Source organism: Propithecus coquereli, unplaced genomic scaffold (genome assembly GCF_000956105.1).
Source record: "Propithecus coquereli isolate 6110/MARCELLA unplaced genomic scaffold, Pcoq_1.0 Scaffold5, whole genome shotgun sequence".
Classification (NCBI taxonomy): domain Eukaryota; kingdom Metazoa; phylum Chordata; class Mammalia; order Primates; family Indriidae; genus Propithecus; species Propithecus coquereli.
In genome coordinates, this window is record NW_012150840.1 from 16009637 (window position 1) to 16026742 (window position 17106).

Sequence of the window (17106 nt, forward strand, 5' to 3'; positions counted from 1 at the left end):
CAATGAATGAGACAATCCTTGCCCTCCAGGAGCTTCTGGTCTAGTGAGAAAATGCCTTCCTGTCTTTTCATCCCTGTCTTTCATAGAAAACTTTCAGGATCCATGTCTCTCCAGATATATTTCTCAGCATTTAGCCTCTCTTGCCTCATCCTTGGTACGGGTTGCTCATTCTTTCCTGGGCAAGATGCATTCTCTGTCCCAGGCCCCTGATGCCTAGGGAGAGAAGAGAAGCATTTCCTCCCTTCATTAATGCCTCAGGCTTCCAAAGGAAGAGAACAGAAAAATAGAAGAAGAAAGGGGCTTTGAAGATTAGGCGTGTTTTTAAAATGAGAAACAAAGAGTGAGGGACAATTAAAGGTGGCTTTGGAATCTGTTTATTAACCAGAAAGTACTACATGGGGACTCTTTGCAGGACACTGGCCAGGCTCTAGGCTCAGATGCGTCTGGGACCAGGCAGATATTATAAACATGTGAAACAGCAGAAATATAAGACAATAAGGAATGATGAGGTCCGTGGTGAAACCAAAGAGGAAATGGCACAGCCTAAAAGTTTTTTAATTCATTTTTTAAGACAATAGAATTTTTAAAAAACACTTTATAAACAGAACAAAATGCAAGTTAGATTAGGCCTTTGGTAACTGATTTGCAAATCCTTCACAAGACCTTGCCTGGCTATGCTCTAAAGCGACACAGAACTTTGTTGGTGAGACAGAAGATAAAAGATAAAAGGCACTCTAAGAGTTAAATAGCTAAGACTACAGTTTAATGGATGGCGAAAGTGGCACATGGTCATTATTAATAGTCATGAGTTCAGAAGAGGAAGCAATCCCTGTGGGCTGAGAGCACTTCAGGAAAAAGGGAGAACGTGTGCTGGGTCCTGAAGGATGGGTAGGATTCGGTTAGCTAGAGAAGAATGTGAAAGGCCTTCCAAGGTAAGATGCCTGGCATAAGAAGAGACTCTACACGGAGGACGAATAAGTAGTTCACAGTAACCAGAAGAGAATCTGGTTCTGCGGAGATGGGCCCTGATTCTGGCCCATTCTCAACTGCAGGTATTCAACCTCCCCACATATACTGCCTTTAACGAAGTTGTGAAGATTGCCAGTCACCCAATTTGCTGATTCTAGGCAGAACCACAAACAGCTATAGCTGACGCAGTGCATCAGGGAAGTTAGGGTTCATGACTATGGAGAATAGCTGGAGCATGAGGGACAGTCAAAGGTCACACACGACCGCAGGCTCCCAAAATTGTAGGATGGCAAAACTGATCTGTCCTATTTAGGTGACCATCCTTCAGCAGCGTAGTCATCCATTCTTATTCTTGGAATCAAGTTTCTGGCTTTCCTGAAGGCTTTTGATTTCTTCTGTCATGAAAGGTTGTAGGTGTTAGAGAAAGAACATCAGATCTGGAATAAGATTGAACTCTGTCTCTACAGGTGACTGTCGCAAGTCACTCCTTCATTCAACAACCGTTTGTTGAATACTGCTATGTGTGATGTGATGCTCAGGGCTGTGCACTGGGGATGTGATGATGAGCAAAGCATTCATTGTCCTCGCCCCCCTGCAGTTTGCAGCCTAGTTGGGGAAACAGGACTTAAACAAATAGTTGCACAACTAAAGTAAGGACACATTACGTCTAGTTCCCCCGAGGGAGGAGGGCACTGGGTACTGTGAGAGAGTCATGTGGAGACCTGAATGGGACCAAGGGGTGAGGGAAGGCCATTCTGGAGAAGTGAATTTTAAACTTCAACTTGAAGGAAGAGTAGAAGTTGCCAGGAAATGGGAGTGGGGGTCAGGGGTGTGCGGAGAGGACTCCTGGTAGAGGAGAGTAGACTGCAAGTGCAAAGCTGTGTCCCCTTTCTAATTTTGTCCAGGCCTGCTGAGTCTCCTCCAGGTCTAGAATCCAACTCCCAGGAAGTAAACTCTAGATAGAATATGAGACTGTAAAGATGAACATTGAGAGGCACACAAAGGGGAGAAAAGACATTCTTTAAAAAAGATGAAGAATGTTCATGTTGGCCAGGCACGGTGGCTCACGCCTGTAATCCTAGCACTCTGGGAGGCTGAGGCGGGCGGATTGTTTGAGCTCAGGAGTTCGAGACCAGCCTGAGCAAGAGCTCTGCTAAAAAAATAGAAAGAAATTAGCTGAACAACTAAAAATATATATATAAAAAATTAGCCGGACATGGTGGCACATGCCTGTAGTCCAGCTACTCGGGAGGCTGAGGCAGGAGGATCGCTTGAGCCCAGGAGTTTGAGGTTGCTGTGAGCTAGGCTGAAGCCTCGGCACTCTAGCCCGGGGAACAGAGTGAGACTGTTCCAAAAAAAAAAAAAAAGAATGTTCGTGTTGAAACAATCTCTGAATACACAATTAGATATGGAGTCGACTTGCAGATAGTTTATCTCAGAGCTAAATTCAAGTTATAAAAGAATTTATGAGCTCCAAAATATGTCTTTAAAAAGTAGAAAGTCCCTAAAAACAGGATCTGAAAGCAAGATTTTGATCTTTCCTGTGTTTAACTGTTACCTTTTAGTAGAGCCCAGACTGTGAGTGGAATTGGAACTCCCTCTTCCCGGCAGCTCCCAGCTTCTGGGCCTGCCTCATCCCCGCTGGAGAGGGCTGTGTTCCTTTGCATCCAGAGGTCCAGTTTTGACAGAATTGAATACCTCAGAACCTTAGGAATAATAAATCCTTCTGGCCAACCAAAAAGTGTTTAATTCCTAAAGGACAAGCTGAGTTGAGCCACTTCTAGCCAGGGGCGATTGAGGACTTAATTCTGCAAGTGTAGCAATCTGGATGATCTGAGAGCACTGAGTTTAAGGGTAATTGCTCAATTTTCTATCCATGTCAACAGGGAAAATAGGTAAAAGTGGCTGAACACAGCCAGGCAGTGAGGCTGGAAGAGATGTGAGAAGCTAGGCTGTCAGTGGAATTAGAAAAATGCTGTCTGTAGAGGTCCATCACTTCATCACTTCTCTATCTCTCCCTCTCCCAGTTCATCTATGTCTCCAGGCTTTCTGACTCTCTTTTGGGCTCTTATTCATTGCTTAATCCTTCCACCATCTCCATCATCCCTTCTCCTGCAAACAGCAGAGTCACTCTGAGCCTGAATAGCTTTATCCTGGAGAGAAAGTGGAAAGAATTCTTTAAAAACAGATAAATTGGAACACTGGTGTCTCAGCCCTGTTCTTGCTTAGTAAGGATATTCCATTATGTTGGCATTTCTTCCTCAAGCTTAATCCAGCATATGGGACTTCCCAGGTGGTTCCTAAACCTAGTTCCTTTGCCTCCCTAATTTTTTTTAAATGATCATAACTACCACTGATGTTTTATTAAATAATGTTCCTTAAAATCAGTTTGTGTTTCTCAGTTCAAAGTTACTAGGGCTAGACACTAAGGTCTTTCTCAGCTGCCCTATCCTTCCCTAACACGTACATACACGGGAACTCCATATCCACAGCAGGAATTGGGGTGGGGGCGGGTGGATTGGTACTCATTGGTGCAAGGGTTAAGCTGCCCTCACTTCTGTCTCTGTGCTTTGTTAAGCTTCGTTCTGCTTACAGGATACTGGGTAAGAAATTTGAAAAAGAAGTCATTCTTACAGGAAATAGTATTGATTATCAATGTTCATGTTTACTGTGAGCCAGGCATCATGCTAACTGTCATCTTACAGAGGAGGAAATGAAAGTTTGGTGCAGCTAAATAACTCCCGAAGATCATGTGGCTAATAAGCAGTGATGTGCTGGTAAATATTTAACAACCAGCTCTCCAGGGGGGAAAAAGTCCTGATTGGTAATGTTTGCCAATGTCTACGGTGTAGATACTCCCACCATGGCTGGTTTCAAGCTACCAACGTGACATCACTGACCACAGAGTTGGGAAGAGATAAGCAATAGTGCACTGGTATTTGTATTCCCACCATACAGGTATGTTAGATGTAAATAATGTAGAGAGCATACGTAAGTAAAATTTAGGAAGTAGTGAGTTTTGAGTATTTATTACCTTTGTTTTTAATATAATTTATTTAATTATGAAGGTGTATAATTTCATTTTAATGATGTTCATTTTTGACAACCTGCACATAAAATTACTACAAATTTGGCAAGTGGCTTTTCTCAGCCAGTGTGAGCTGCTCCAGCGCACCACAGCCAGTAAGTGGTGGTGCCGGGATTCGGATGTGGTCTTTGTAACTCTTAATCCCTCTGCTCTCCCGGCCCTGCTTGTGGAGGAAGCCTGTCTCGCTCGTTTTCCCAGCAGCCTGTTGCACATCTGTCCTGGTGCTCAGATTTAGTTGTTGGCTGTGTCCTCAGCTCTGCAGATCCTCTCACTGTCAAGTCTCGTCTGCAGTGATGCCTGGGCTGGATAGAGGCAAGCCAGAGAGACCAGGTCTTTAAAGTTCTTGTGACATGAAGCAGAATCCCCTCTCTTTTGTTATGTTTTCTTTTGCATCAAATCCATCAAGATTGCATTTACATAATGAATTCAAGAGTGCCTCTGCTGAATCCTCCAGAGGGGAGAACCTGCTTTAGGGTAAGAAGGAGTTTCACTGGGCTTTTGCAGGTTGCAGTGTGAGTATTGGGAAACTTAGGAGGTTTGATAAAACCCGAGACCCCACAGGGCACTGCTTGGGCCAGGAAGTGCTGCATTTGTAGCTCTTATGCCAACCTGCCTCTTTGAGACACAGCAGAGACAAATTGACACCTCAGAGACATGGGACTCTCAGAAGACCACCTAGAATATTAAATGGCCCCCGCTGGTGGTGCCAGATTATGTTGTGAATACTGAGCTGAGGCTATAATGGGACCAGAGGTGGAATCTGTGCGGGTTAATTGCATTATCAAAGATGAATTTTTATTGTAGTGATTCTAAGCAAAAGAGATGGTATGCTTTATTGACAAGCCATGATAACGACTATGGAACATTTGGAAAGACTTTCATTGGCAAATCTGACAGATAGGGCTTTCTTTTAAAAAAAAAAAATCTCATCAGATGTATTCCAGTGGACACCCCAGAATAAGGATGTCTTAGAGACCTCATTTTGGTGATATGGAAACTTAGAACCAGAGTTGACAAGTAATTGAATAAGGTCAGCAAATTAGGGGCAGATCCTGGACCCAGGTTTCCTGATTCCTAATCAGCTACACCCTCTACTACAACTCTGTGGACCAGGAATCTAAATTTAGTTCTTCTTTGATAGGCAGTTAAAGCCACATTCCTGGTAGCTAAAGAAAAATGGACTCTAGGAGATGTACACCCCGAGGCCGACTTCCCTACTCCCCAATGTAGGTTTGGCCAGAGCTGGTTTCGCGAGTAAGACACCAGAGAAGTTACATGGAACTTCCCAAAAGTTTCTTTAATGCGACAAGAGAAGTCGTTTTTGATTTTTGTAGGAGGTGATTCAAGGTCCCATGACCCTGCCCTAGGAAAAGCATACACCATCATAGAGTAGGTTTCTAGGAGTTGATGGGATGAAGAGATGCTTGGAGTTATCTGACTCAGCAAACATACTAGAGACTGATTTGGCTGCATTCTTTTGGTCCCCCTGAAAGGCAGAATGTCAGGGGAAGTTTTGAAAACTGAGTTAAGCTTGGAGCAAATTTTAGTTGTTATTCTTTGCCAACTCAGTTATATTTTACCTTTCCCCAGTCCAGCTGCAAGGGACAGCCCAGAGTCTCAATCAGACCTCTGCTGCATTGGCAGGGCTAGGACAGAGGCCCTAGTGGTGCCCTGAAACCTCTGGATCACCTCGGACTTCCCAAATGAAACATTTCTGCCCAAAACACAGTTGACAGTAACCTCTCTGGTATTCTATTTCCTTTGTTCACGTGAGCAGCTGCTTGCACATCCCCATCTGAAGTAGAATGGGAAGCATGAAACAAAAGTCTTGTGCCATGCATGTATGCATGTTTTAAATGAAGCAGGTTGTGTTAACCTTCCTCCAGGAACAGAGAGAAAGCTCCGTCAGCAGTCTGTCATGGTATAGTCTGTTTAGAGGATTGTGATTAATAGCAAATCATCCAACATTAAGCACTGACAAAAGTAAAAGAGAGTTAAATCTCCCTGAAACCATTATAGAGATCAGGGTATTTATACTGTAACTCCTTGGATTCTGTCCCAGTTGATAGGATCAGGATAGGACAAAGCTAATCCCATTTAGTTTTGTGAGACTGTCCCAGATGTGACTGTAAGCAGCGTTCCAGCTTTCAGGGACAGGTACAGGCACTTCTCCACCTCCACATAACTGCGAAGGGAGCGGGTGGATGAGGGGTGAGAGCAGAGGAGAGGCTCTTAATGCAGACAGGCCCACACTGATGTGGACCCCTGCCCAGGCAGATCTTAGATTGCTTAGATCTTTATTTGACTGGAAAGAAATAGAGGCTCAGTGTTTTAGGAGGTATGTTTCAAATGATGGGGACTACATAAAGAAAATGAACAGTATTCTCTGCAATGAAAAAAGACAGATGGAGTTGCAGAGTTGCTCCAAATAGTCTTTGTAACCAAAAACACGGCAGGTTGTGGCCTGAGATGACTAGTGGCTATTGGTGTTCTCTTAAATATACAGCTGCGGTTCATTTCTCAGTTTGGAGGCTGACAGATACCGCCCAGGTGAGATGGGCAGAGACAGGCGTGTTTATGTGCCTGACGTTGGACTGAGGACATCACTTAGCCCTCGGTCGGAAAAGTCTTTTCCTTCTGACACATCACACACGGAGATTAGTTTCTAAGGAAGGACTTGAAAAGCAACACCTAGGTATGGGTAAGAGGTAACAGGGGACCCTCTTACCCTAGCAAGAGGCAAACTTGGTGGCCAAATGGTGGATCTCCCTTTCTTGCTTTAGGTTCTCCCAGCTTTCTAAAACTGCACAGATGCTGAGTGTGTGTGCACGCACACACACACCTGTGTTTGTGTATACTCATCTGTATGTACACACGCAGGAGGACACAAATGTGATTCCTGAGTCCATAAGTGTGGTTGACGGACCAGGTTTACCTAAAAGACCCTTTAAGAGAAAGCTCTTGAAAGATGATTACAGAATTGAGACACCATCATTTAAAAGTGCCCGAGGCAAACTCCTTTGAAAATTGCAGCAGCGAGGGACAGAGAAAGAGCCACGCAGCCCTTGATTGTTGCGCTGGTCCCTCAGGACCCGTTCTCCCCCTCCCCCTCTGTTTCTCATCTGATAAGAGAGAGAGCAGCAGTAAGACTCCTCATCTATCTTATGAAAATCCGATTCGGAATGGCTGTGATCAAAACCAGCTGGCTGTCACCAGCAGTGGCCTTGTGCGGAGAGAACTGCTCAGAAGCGTTCTGTTTGTGGGGGTGTCGCGGGTGGCACCGATCAAAGGAGCATTTTTTTAATAAATATATATAAGGAAAAATACAAAACCTAAGGATTTAGAATGAAAGCAGTGTAGTTTGTCTTGTTTTTTTCAGCGTAACACTAAGAGGATGAAATAGAATCAGATATGCCTGTTTTCTAACACACTTCTACTGGCGGCTGGGAAGGCGCTCTCTGTCACATTAATACCTTCTCACTCATCTTGGGGCTTATTGAAGAGAGTGGAGAGTTCCCCCACTTCCGTTCCTTCCAGCCACTTCATTCCTTCATCACGTTTAAAGTCCTTTACGCCTCCTTGTCCTTAACACAGCCCACAGATAAAAGCTGGAACCGTCAGGAAGCTTTTGGAACTATTGGAGGAATGTTGTTCTTCCTTTTCTTCAACTGACAGTCACCAGTGGTATGATGTTCCCTAGAGGTCACCCCAGCAGGTGACTCTGGGGTCTTCTCAGAATTGAGTCACTTAAGGCCCCGGTGCTGAAGGGTCCTTCCTGTAGGGAACGCGTGCTGGGCCCTGCTTCTCCCTCCTGGGTGGTGAGCCTTCGCATTGCCCATTCTGCTTCTTGTGTATCCCTCAGTGGACTTGGGGGGGATAATGGGGCAGGTTTCTGTCTGGGGTGTTGCACACGTGGCTCCTGGAGAACATGGTGACATCCCTCCGTGGGTGACATAAGGAGGGCAGGCATTCACACACTGCAGTGGAGCAGGCACCGAGTCCACGCTGTTAGCAAACCCACTTCTCTGCTGATGGTCCAGCCAGAAGCCAACTGTGCTGCGTCCTGGCTTAGCTCAGAAACCGAAGTCAGGCCAGACCTCCCTCTCCAACCCGCTGACAGCCAAGAGAGCTGTCACAGCTTGGGGGGCTTTGAGGAACAATCAACTATTTTGATCTTCCTCCTCTTAGGGTCTGTGATCTTTTTCCCCAGCAGCATTGGGAGAGATTCAGTTTGGCAGGAGCATGGAGGCATTTCAACATATGGGACACAGATGGAGAAAACCACCCTGAACTGGCACCGCAGAACAGGGCATCTTTTCCTTGTGTCCCCATTGCACACCCCCTCGGGGACCTGCTCGTGCCCAGCTCCTGACAAGATGCCCCACTCCGTTTTGGGGCCACGCGTTTCGCTCGAGGTCAGTGCTGTTTCGCAGCTTTCACAGCATGGCTCTATAGCCTCTGCCGCCGTTTGCAGACTCTTTTCTCTTCACCTGCCAGTAACGAGTACAGCCTGGACCCAGCTCTAATCAGGTGAAATCACAAGGGACAAGTCTTCATAAAGCAGACCTGCCAGGGACCTGAGACGTGTTTGTGCCCCACGTCTCCTGATTCTGGGAGTGCAGGGGGCCACTCGGAAGCTCCTCTGAGACACCTCTTTCCCTTGTTCCTTCGGGTGTTTGAAGCTTGTTGCCTACTGCTTTCCCCTTTTCTTTTCCCTTTTAAAAAATTCTCCATTTTTTCACTTAGAAAAAAATTATTTATACGATTGAGATCCACTAATTAAAGCCATTTTCTGGTATTTGGTTACTGGAGCGTTTGATGTCTCTCTGACAAGACCATGAAATGCACGGAGTGTCCACAGGGACAGAATTTGCTGAACACGGCTCTTTGTAAATGAGGGGACATAGTGTCGCAGCAGCTCATGAATATGAAACGCCCATGATGCCACCTCAGTGGACTTGGGAACACAGATGAATCCTGTCATGTGCTAAATGAGACCAATTTCTTTCACTTAACTTCATCTTCAATCAGACCTTCTTCCATTTGCCTGTTTAAAATTCTCCATACGTGATGCAGAAGGTAACAGCATTCAGTAAAACAAAGTTTTGCAGCTGCAGAGAAAAATTATAATGATCTCTGGTTTTAAGTGGCCTTTTCCTAAAAACATGGACATTGTTTTCTTTCACTTGCCAGCTCTGCTGATGCCTGTTGGCCTTGGGCACAGAATCATGGATTTTTCTGGACTGCTCTTATTGGGGTGTCCTTAAGCAGCATGTCCGGATCCCTTTCATGGTGATTGGTTGTTGAACTTGGTTATGCATGGTGGATGTGAGTCCTTAACAGCTAAGAATGCTCTGCATTGGCCAGGGCACTGTGTGGGAAGGAAGTTTGAGAAGAGATTGTGTGTAACCAAGCAGGGCATTTGCCGTTGGGGGCTCAGTTAGCAGATGAAGTGAGGGGGCGGATGTTGTCTGTGAGCACCCTGGGTAACCTGGTAAAGTGAGCCAGCCACTTGTATCATTTACTGAAGTGTCAAGGTGAGAAAGTGCTAGAGAACAGAAGAGACTTTATGTAGCTCTACAGAAGCCCTTCTGGACATGACCAGGGAATTCTATTCAAAAATCCCAGTGAAGCGCACCACCCGAAGGATGGATATATTTGAAACTCGGACTTAGCGGGGGAGGGGGGGAAGGACAACATACGTAACCTAAACATCTGTACCCCCATAATATGCTGAAATAAAAAAAAAAAAAATCCCAGTGAAAAAATTAGCAAAGAGTAGAACATAAAAGGTCACAGAGAGGAAGGGGCTCCTTGTCTGAAACATCTTTGCCTGGGTGGGACCCAGGACCCAGATTGGGGTGCCTCCTTTGTTCTTTCCTTCCTGCTGGACTTAAATTTATGCTCCAGGTAGAGAACTGGGATAGTGCTTGGGGTATACTCATTGCAAGCTGAGACCAGTCTAAGAAATCACTTTTGTTCTAGTGTTACCCAAACAAGCAAACAACAGCTGGATCTGGATGCAGGCTGTCACAAAATGCATCACAGAGATTTGGGGCTGGCTTCATTGGAAGAGGCAGGTAGGCTTTTTACTGTTAGGCCACGGGAGCTGAAAAGGATCCTTCTGGGACTTTGCTAGGTAATTAGCATTTTAGTGTGCGTGTGTGATGATATTATCCATAATGAATGTATTTCAGGGCAAATGGCAGCTTCTCACATCTTTCAAACCAGTTGTAATTGATCTACTGGTGTTCCTGTAAGTTTCTATTATTTATTTATATTATTTATTTAGGCACCACTTAGTCGTTTCTGTGGTTTCATCTGGTAATTGATTTGTTGACTAGATCTGTTGGGTGGTAGCAGACTGGTGTTCTAGTATCAAAACGAATTTCCCATTTGGCAATCTCTCTATTTGAAGTAGATCGTACTGCTGTTGCTGTGCGTTAACAAGTCTCTATTGGTGCGTCCAGAATGTGGAGACTGATGAAGAGCAGTGTGACCCAGCCTCGGGGTGGAAGCTAGATGGTCCATACTGGGCCAAATTGGAATGACTCTTCTCTGAAACTTTGTCTCCACTCATCCATTGATTCTTGTATATGCACAGGCCTTTCCCAGCGGAACTTGCAGCTCTCAAGTGAGGCAAATCCTTTGCTGTGATGTAATCAAATCCAAGAAGTATCCAAGGATTATTCTTGGTTGTTCTTGTGAAATGAATACTACTGAGGCAACTCAGTAGCACTTATAATTGGAACAATTGTAGAGAAGATTGACATGGCTCTTCCATTGGTATGACTTTCAGATCAAACAGGCATCTGTTGATTCAGTTCTGTTCAGTTGTCCTTTATTTTGCCAGTCCTAATGCAGAAGTGCCTGTGATGTGGTCTTTGCTGTCAGCTAGTTCACCATCTAGGGGGTAGACTAGGGGCAAATTTCATTTACTCTCCCCTCTTGGAAGGTAGTGAGGCCTACCCTGTGGCCATGAATAAAGTATTACGGAAGAACTAAGTAGGAAGCTCTTATTTCTACCTATTGGATTCAGAGATGATTCACCAAGGAAGGGATATGCATTTTCCTTATTCTTCTGAATCATTATTATTTGTAATGTATACAGTCTCCCTTCGCAACTTTGCCATGCTTAGTCCATCTTGTTTTTCCCCTAACGTGCTTCCAGAGGGGTCTTACATAGAGTGAGTGCCTAGTACATGTTTCCTGGTTGGTTGATGCAAATCCTTCCTCACCGGGCACCGGACACTCTCTTCTGCCTCACCCCGTGCCATTCTCTCCTGGGCCCCATGCTAACCACACTGTCCCGCCTTCAGTTTTTCCAGTGTTGCAAGTTACCTCTCACCTCCTGGTGCCTTTGCACACGCTGTCCCCTGCCTGGCCGAGTCCTGCTTCTTCAGCTTCAGCCACACTATTCCTAATTCAGAAAGATCTTCCCTAACTCCTCACGCCACCTCTCAAAATTAAATCCCCTCTGGACTGGATTAAATGCATCACGGAGCATCTGTTCAATAGAATACTAGAAGGTCATTTAAAAGAATAAGATACATCCATATATTGATAAGGAAAGATAAAATCAAGTTGCAGAACAACATATATGTAGCATGATCCCATTTGCAAACATTTTGTAAAAGGATGTGTGCTCTGGTATATGCATGTATTGGTATGCATATATTCTTCTCAGTAAATATATACAAGAAATTGTCAACAATGATTACCTCTAGGGCAATGACGGTCTCACAGAAGGAAGAAAAATTTTTCATTTTAAACTTTTCTGTAGCGTTTGAATTTATTACCATCTATAATGTTACTTTTATTTTAGAAAAATAAACCAATTAGGTCTCCCTGTTATTGTGTGGCATAGAATCCAGTTAGTTTCCTTCCTAGTGTGTATTGTGATTTATGAGCAGCGCATTTATTTGTGTTTATTATCCTCCACCAGACTGGTGCTCCATGAGACGAGGGCTGTGTCTGTTTGGTTAGCTGTTAATGACATCACCTAGCACAGTACTTTTCACATAGTGCATGCTCAGTCAGTATTCCTTGAATGAATGAATGAATAAATGAATGAATAAACAAGCAGACAAATGGAGTTTCCCTACAACGTGGCTAACCCGGTACCACAGGGGGGCAGAGAAGCACTTGAACAGCTCGTGAAATAGCTAACGTAGAGGCAGGGAGCGAGCACGCAACACAAGGGAGGGCCCTTTAGGTAGGTGGTCAGATGTGGGACAGCGAGCCTTGGATGCTGTGGGTGAGAATGGCCCTGCCCACCAGGGAACTGAGACGAGAGACGAGGTTATCTGCTCCCATGGCATTGGGGATGTCACAGCTCGCTTGCCTCACCATACCCTTTTCGGGGCTATTCGGGGTGCCCAGCCACCTCTTTCTCCTTGGGGCTGGTTTGATAAGACATGGGTGTGTGGGGGATAGAGTCTCTGGGCTCTCTGGTGGGGGTGCACTTCTTTTCCTCTGCTCCGTTTGGCCTTGTCGGGGCGTATGGTGAGGACTTAGCTTATTTATAGTTATTGGAATCCAGAGAGATGCCCCAGAACAGAGGACTTGAAGTCTCAGGCAAAGTAAAAGATGTCGGCACTGTAGGCAGTCGTCTCACCCCTCCACTAGAGGAGGAGGCATCTTCGAAGGCATTTCACATATGAAAAGAAAGCCTTGGTGTGGGGGTTATGGCAGAGCCCAGGCGTTGCAGCCACATTGGAGTGGGAAGCTGGGCTTGGTTATTCCCAGTTTCCCTCCCGCAAGCTCCTTACTCTCGCTTAGCCTCAGCATTCTCTTCCGGAAAATGGTCATCACCAGCTGGGAGTAAATGAGAAGACGAAGGTGGAGCCATATAGTTTCTCTACATGCACAATATTATAATATCTGTTACAGCAATGAGAATAGTTGTTGAATATTTATTATGTATTGAGCATACTGTGCTTAGTGTATTATAAAGACTATTGCATTTAATACTTAAAACAACCATATGATGTGGGTGTAATTATAATCTTCATTTTGTGGGTAAGAAACCGAGGCGGCACCGGGGGATAAAGTCACACAGCTAGGACATGGTGGGGCCAGGTTTTGGAGCTGACTGTCCTGCCTCCAGAGCTGTTTTGGAGGAATCCTATACGCCAGACTTTCCTTACCTCATGGCTATTGCTAATGTTTTTAATATTAGCGGCAGAGGAGAGAAGAATAATACAGTAAACATAATGGGTGGATTTTTTAAAATAGCTTCTCACCAGTACGAGAACCGACTGCTGTCATCCTCTCACGGTCTCTGTTAAAGTTATGTGCTTTGCATGTCACACCAAATCAAGCCGGTCAGCAGTTCACATTCACAGGTTAGGTCACTGTCTCCGACTAGAGGCAGGGCAGGATCATTCCTTGTAGGTAATTTAGTGAGGAAGATTTCTCAAGTTCATTTTCTTTTTTCCATGTTTGCTCATAGTGTATGTGAGAAAGACAGGACAGGGAGGAAGGAAGGAAAGAAAGAGAAAAAAGAATTCCCCAGAACATATCATGTACACATAAGCACTTGTCTGTGATTATAAATGAGAAACTAAAATTGTGAAGTTCTTTGAAGTTTGCCCAAAACCTGCTCCACGGCCACCTGTTCCACTGGGGACCAGGAGTTGGATGGCCTGCCTCTGCTGCGATGGCTCAAGCTGTCACTGCACCGGAATGTTCCAGCTTGCCTTGGCCTGGCTGTCATCGCTGGCTCTGTCCCACTCAGGCAGTTCACCGGGTTCTGCTGGGCACCAGGCTTCCAATTAGAGAGAAATCCCACTGTGTGGCCAGCCCCACCAGCGCCACTCTGAGCGGCCCCTTTGCCAAGGCCCGAGCTGACCTCTGATCTATCACAGATGGGCCAGCCCCACACTCTTTGTGCACATTTGGAGGAGGGGGGTAGGGACGAAGAGGGAAGCCCGTGGGGAGTGAGAGTGGACGTCGGGCAGAAGTGTAATTCCTCAGAGCTCCGAGAAGCTGGGCAGAGTTGACAGGACCCAACTGCTAAAGTTGTGGAGGGAAGGGGGAATTTGGGAGGACCCTGTCCTGAGCCCTAAACTCAGCATGGGGCATTTTCTTACCAACTTCTGAATATTCATCTCAGGCTGGACTCCGCACTCGAGGAGAGCCAGGAGCGGCTAACTGGCTCACTCCAAAACTGTCACACTGCCGATGGATGGCGCATGGCATAGCCAGCTTCCTCGCTGTCCCTCTGCAGGGCCTTGCGGTCTCACCAGCCTGGGGAATGGCACTGTCAGCAGCCCGCACAATGGGCTGTATTAATCACTCAGAGCGAGAGGGGAAAAGAAGCTAAATTTCTATTAGCATAAGAAATAGAATCTTAGAGAATTCCATCTCCAATTCTCTAACAGGACAGAGAGATATAATCTAAGCTTTGAACAGCTCTTTCCAGATATAGGACTTGCTGAATGTGGTTCATTATTTTGGGGGTGGTGTATGTGTCTCTTCTTTATTTTCCCTATCAGCAATTTCTTTTTATTCATTTTCACTCTTTTTATCACTTTCTTTCACTGCCTGTCTGTTTAATTTTCTGTCTCTGTCTCTCCCTTGCACGCTCTCTTTTTCCAGGTACAACATCTGTTCCCACACAGTTGGAAGTAATAATAAAGACACCAGGCTTGGAGCTGACGTTTACATTCTCTGGCTTAGCTTGACTGGAGCAATCACAAAGTCTAAACAATGCATAGCCTGAAAGTGGCAAGGGTTTTTCTCAGCTGTTCTTGGAATGATTTTGTGCCTCTTTTAAAAATAAAATTGAATTCAGTCCATGGCAGCAGAAAGGAAAGGTTTCTTCGCTAGTCTCTCCTTTCTGGGAGTTTTCCTTCTTCAGAGAAGGAAAATCTCCACAAGATAGTTAGGAAAGTGTGTTAGAATCCGCTTCATTTATGATGTTAGACCCGGCAAATGGAGACCCTGATCCCTGATACAGAGGTGGGGGCCAGGTTGTATCATCAGTGGGAAACGCCCTTCAGAAGGAGGCCAAGGGCTGTGACACTTGCACTCTGGAGGTGACGCGCGCAGAGATCTAGGTCACGAGGAGGTGGCACCACAGTCACATCCACTTTGTGACACTACATCTCTGCCCATTGCAGGACCACTCATCACTGCCCTTCCTTCCTCTCCTCTCACGTAAGCCCTTCCTCAGGTGCTGTCTGCGAGTCTCTTCTCATTTCTTTACATTTCTCCTTGGAGATCCAGTCCGATGACTCCTAGCCTGGCACATGCGTCAGAATCACCAAAGAAATCTTGGGGAAAAAACATGGATGCTTGAGCCCTACCCAGAAGGTTCTACCTCAGCAGGTTCTGGGGTGAGACCTGGGATTCATAAATTGTCAAAACTGCACCCTCATTTTGCCACCGTGGCCCTAGCCTGGGAGCCCTAGACTGGAGGCCAGACACTATGTCTGAGTGTGCATTCTGCCTGGCCACAGCCCCATGGCTGGCGTGTGGAAGGTGAGTAAGCAAGAAATGGAGAAGCAGCGAGACCCCATCTGTGCTGCAGACAGTTTTGCCTCCACTTCTCATTGCAGACATTCCTATTATTCCGGATCTGGAAGAAGTACAGGAAGAAGACTTTGTTTTGCAAGTGGCAGCCCCTCCCAGGTAGGTTAAATTAGGTATGAAGTTGGCAGGGAGGCAGAGAACGTACAAATTGATACACTCCAAATATCATCTACAGTGGACCTTTGCTGTTGCCCAATGTAGATCCAGATCTTTCTGGTGATGGGCTCCATCCCAGGGATCCCATTTTGTTAGGACGTTTTGTTCCCATTCTGGTCATCCCCAGCTGCACGTGAGGCTCTGAGGACGGTAGCCCAGCAGCACTCCTGGCACTGGGCCTGCCTGTGGGTCCCACTCACAGTCTCCCTTCCTGCAGTGTCCAGGTGAACCGGGTGATGACCTACCGTGACCTGGACAATGACCTCATGAAGTACTCGGCCTTCCAGACCCTGGTGAGTGGAATAGCTTCTGCACAGAGGGGCAGGCTCCAGGCAGCATCCGCAGAGAGGTTTCTCAGCTCCTTCAGAGCTGTACAGCTCCTCCTCCATGGGTCCCCGAGGCTGCTTGGCAACACACTTTGCTGGAGGGACTATCCTCAGGCATCTCACAGCATCTCTGGACCCAGCATATTGCAGGGTTTCCCATTGCAGGCTTCCGCCTGCTTCCGCGGCTGCCCTCAGTCCCTGTGGATATGCTGCTGTCAGGGGCGGCCCTTTTCCCCAAAGCACGCCCAGGATGGAGGGAACCGTTGTTTTCCGTTGACTCTCAGTGGCCGTGTGATCCACTCATGTTTTTACTTTCTTATTAAGGCATTTCTGTGGATCTCAGTTTGGGAAATTCTAACACATACAAACTGATCCTCCATACTTTGCAAGAGATAGTTGCAAGAGATAGGTAGCTGTTGCGAGGTACCCATCCTGGCTTTTCTTGCATTCACAGGATGGCGAGATCGACCTAAAGCTCCTCACTAAAGTCCTTGCACCAGAGCATGAAGTTCGAGAGGTACAGTAGCAGCTTGTCATTCCTTTAACTGGCTGGCTCCTCAGGCTGGCCTGTGCCCGCCGAGGCCCCGATAGGTGGGAGAAGTTAGCCACCATCAAGGGGAAAGGCTTTTTTTTTTTTTTTTTTGTCTTACCCAGTGATGCCCCTCTTGACAGGATGACATCAGCTGGGACTGGGACCATCTGTACACTGAGGTGTCCTCGGAGCTCCTTGCCGAGTGGGACCTGCTACAGACGGAGAGGGAGGACCCTGCGGGGCAGCCCCGGCACTCCTGAACCCATAACCTCCACTCCACAATCAGCCTAAAACTACAGATGCTTGCAGGCAGCTTAGGATTTTTACATGGAGTATTTTGTAATAAAAAATGTTTATTTTCAGTAAACCACATTGGATCATTTGATGGAAATGAATTGCTTTATTCTGTGGCCATCTCTTCCATTTCTTTCCAGCCCCATTTTGGAAAGATTCAACACAAGTGAAGGAGGGCAACTGTTAAACAATCTGATGAGAAC

At 46.1% G+C, this 17106-nt stretch overlaps 1 protein-coding gene across 1 annotated transcript in view; it reads left to right on the plus strand.

Annotated features, from left to right (window-relative positions):
- The window catches only part of IFT43 (intraflagellar transport 43), a 95689-nt gene extending 78813 nt beyond the window's left edge, over positions 1 to 16876 (plus strand). Inside the window, exons 6-9 of the mRNA XM_012656128.1 lie at positions 15622 to 15694; positions 15969 to 16044; positions 16532 to 16594; positions 16750 to 16876. Coding sequence (XP_012511582.1) covers positions 15622 to 15694; positions 15969 to 16044; positions 16532 to 16594; positions 16750 to 16869 — 332 coding nt within the window. The 3' untranslated portion in view covers positions 16870 to 16876. The remainder of the gene's footprint in view (positions 1 to 15621; positions 15695 to 15968; positions 16045 to 16531; positions 16595 to 16749) is intronic.
- Positions 16877 to 17106: the final 230 nt, after the last annotated feature.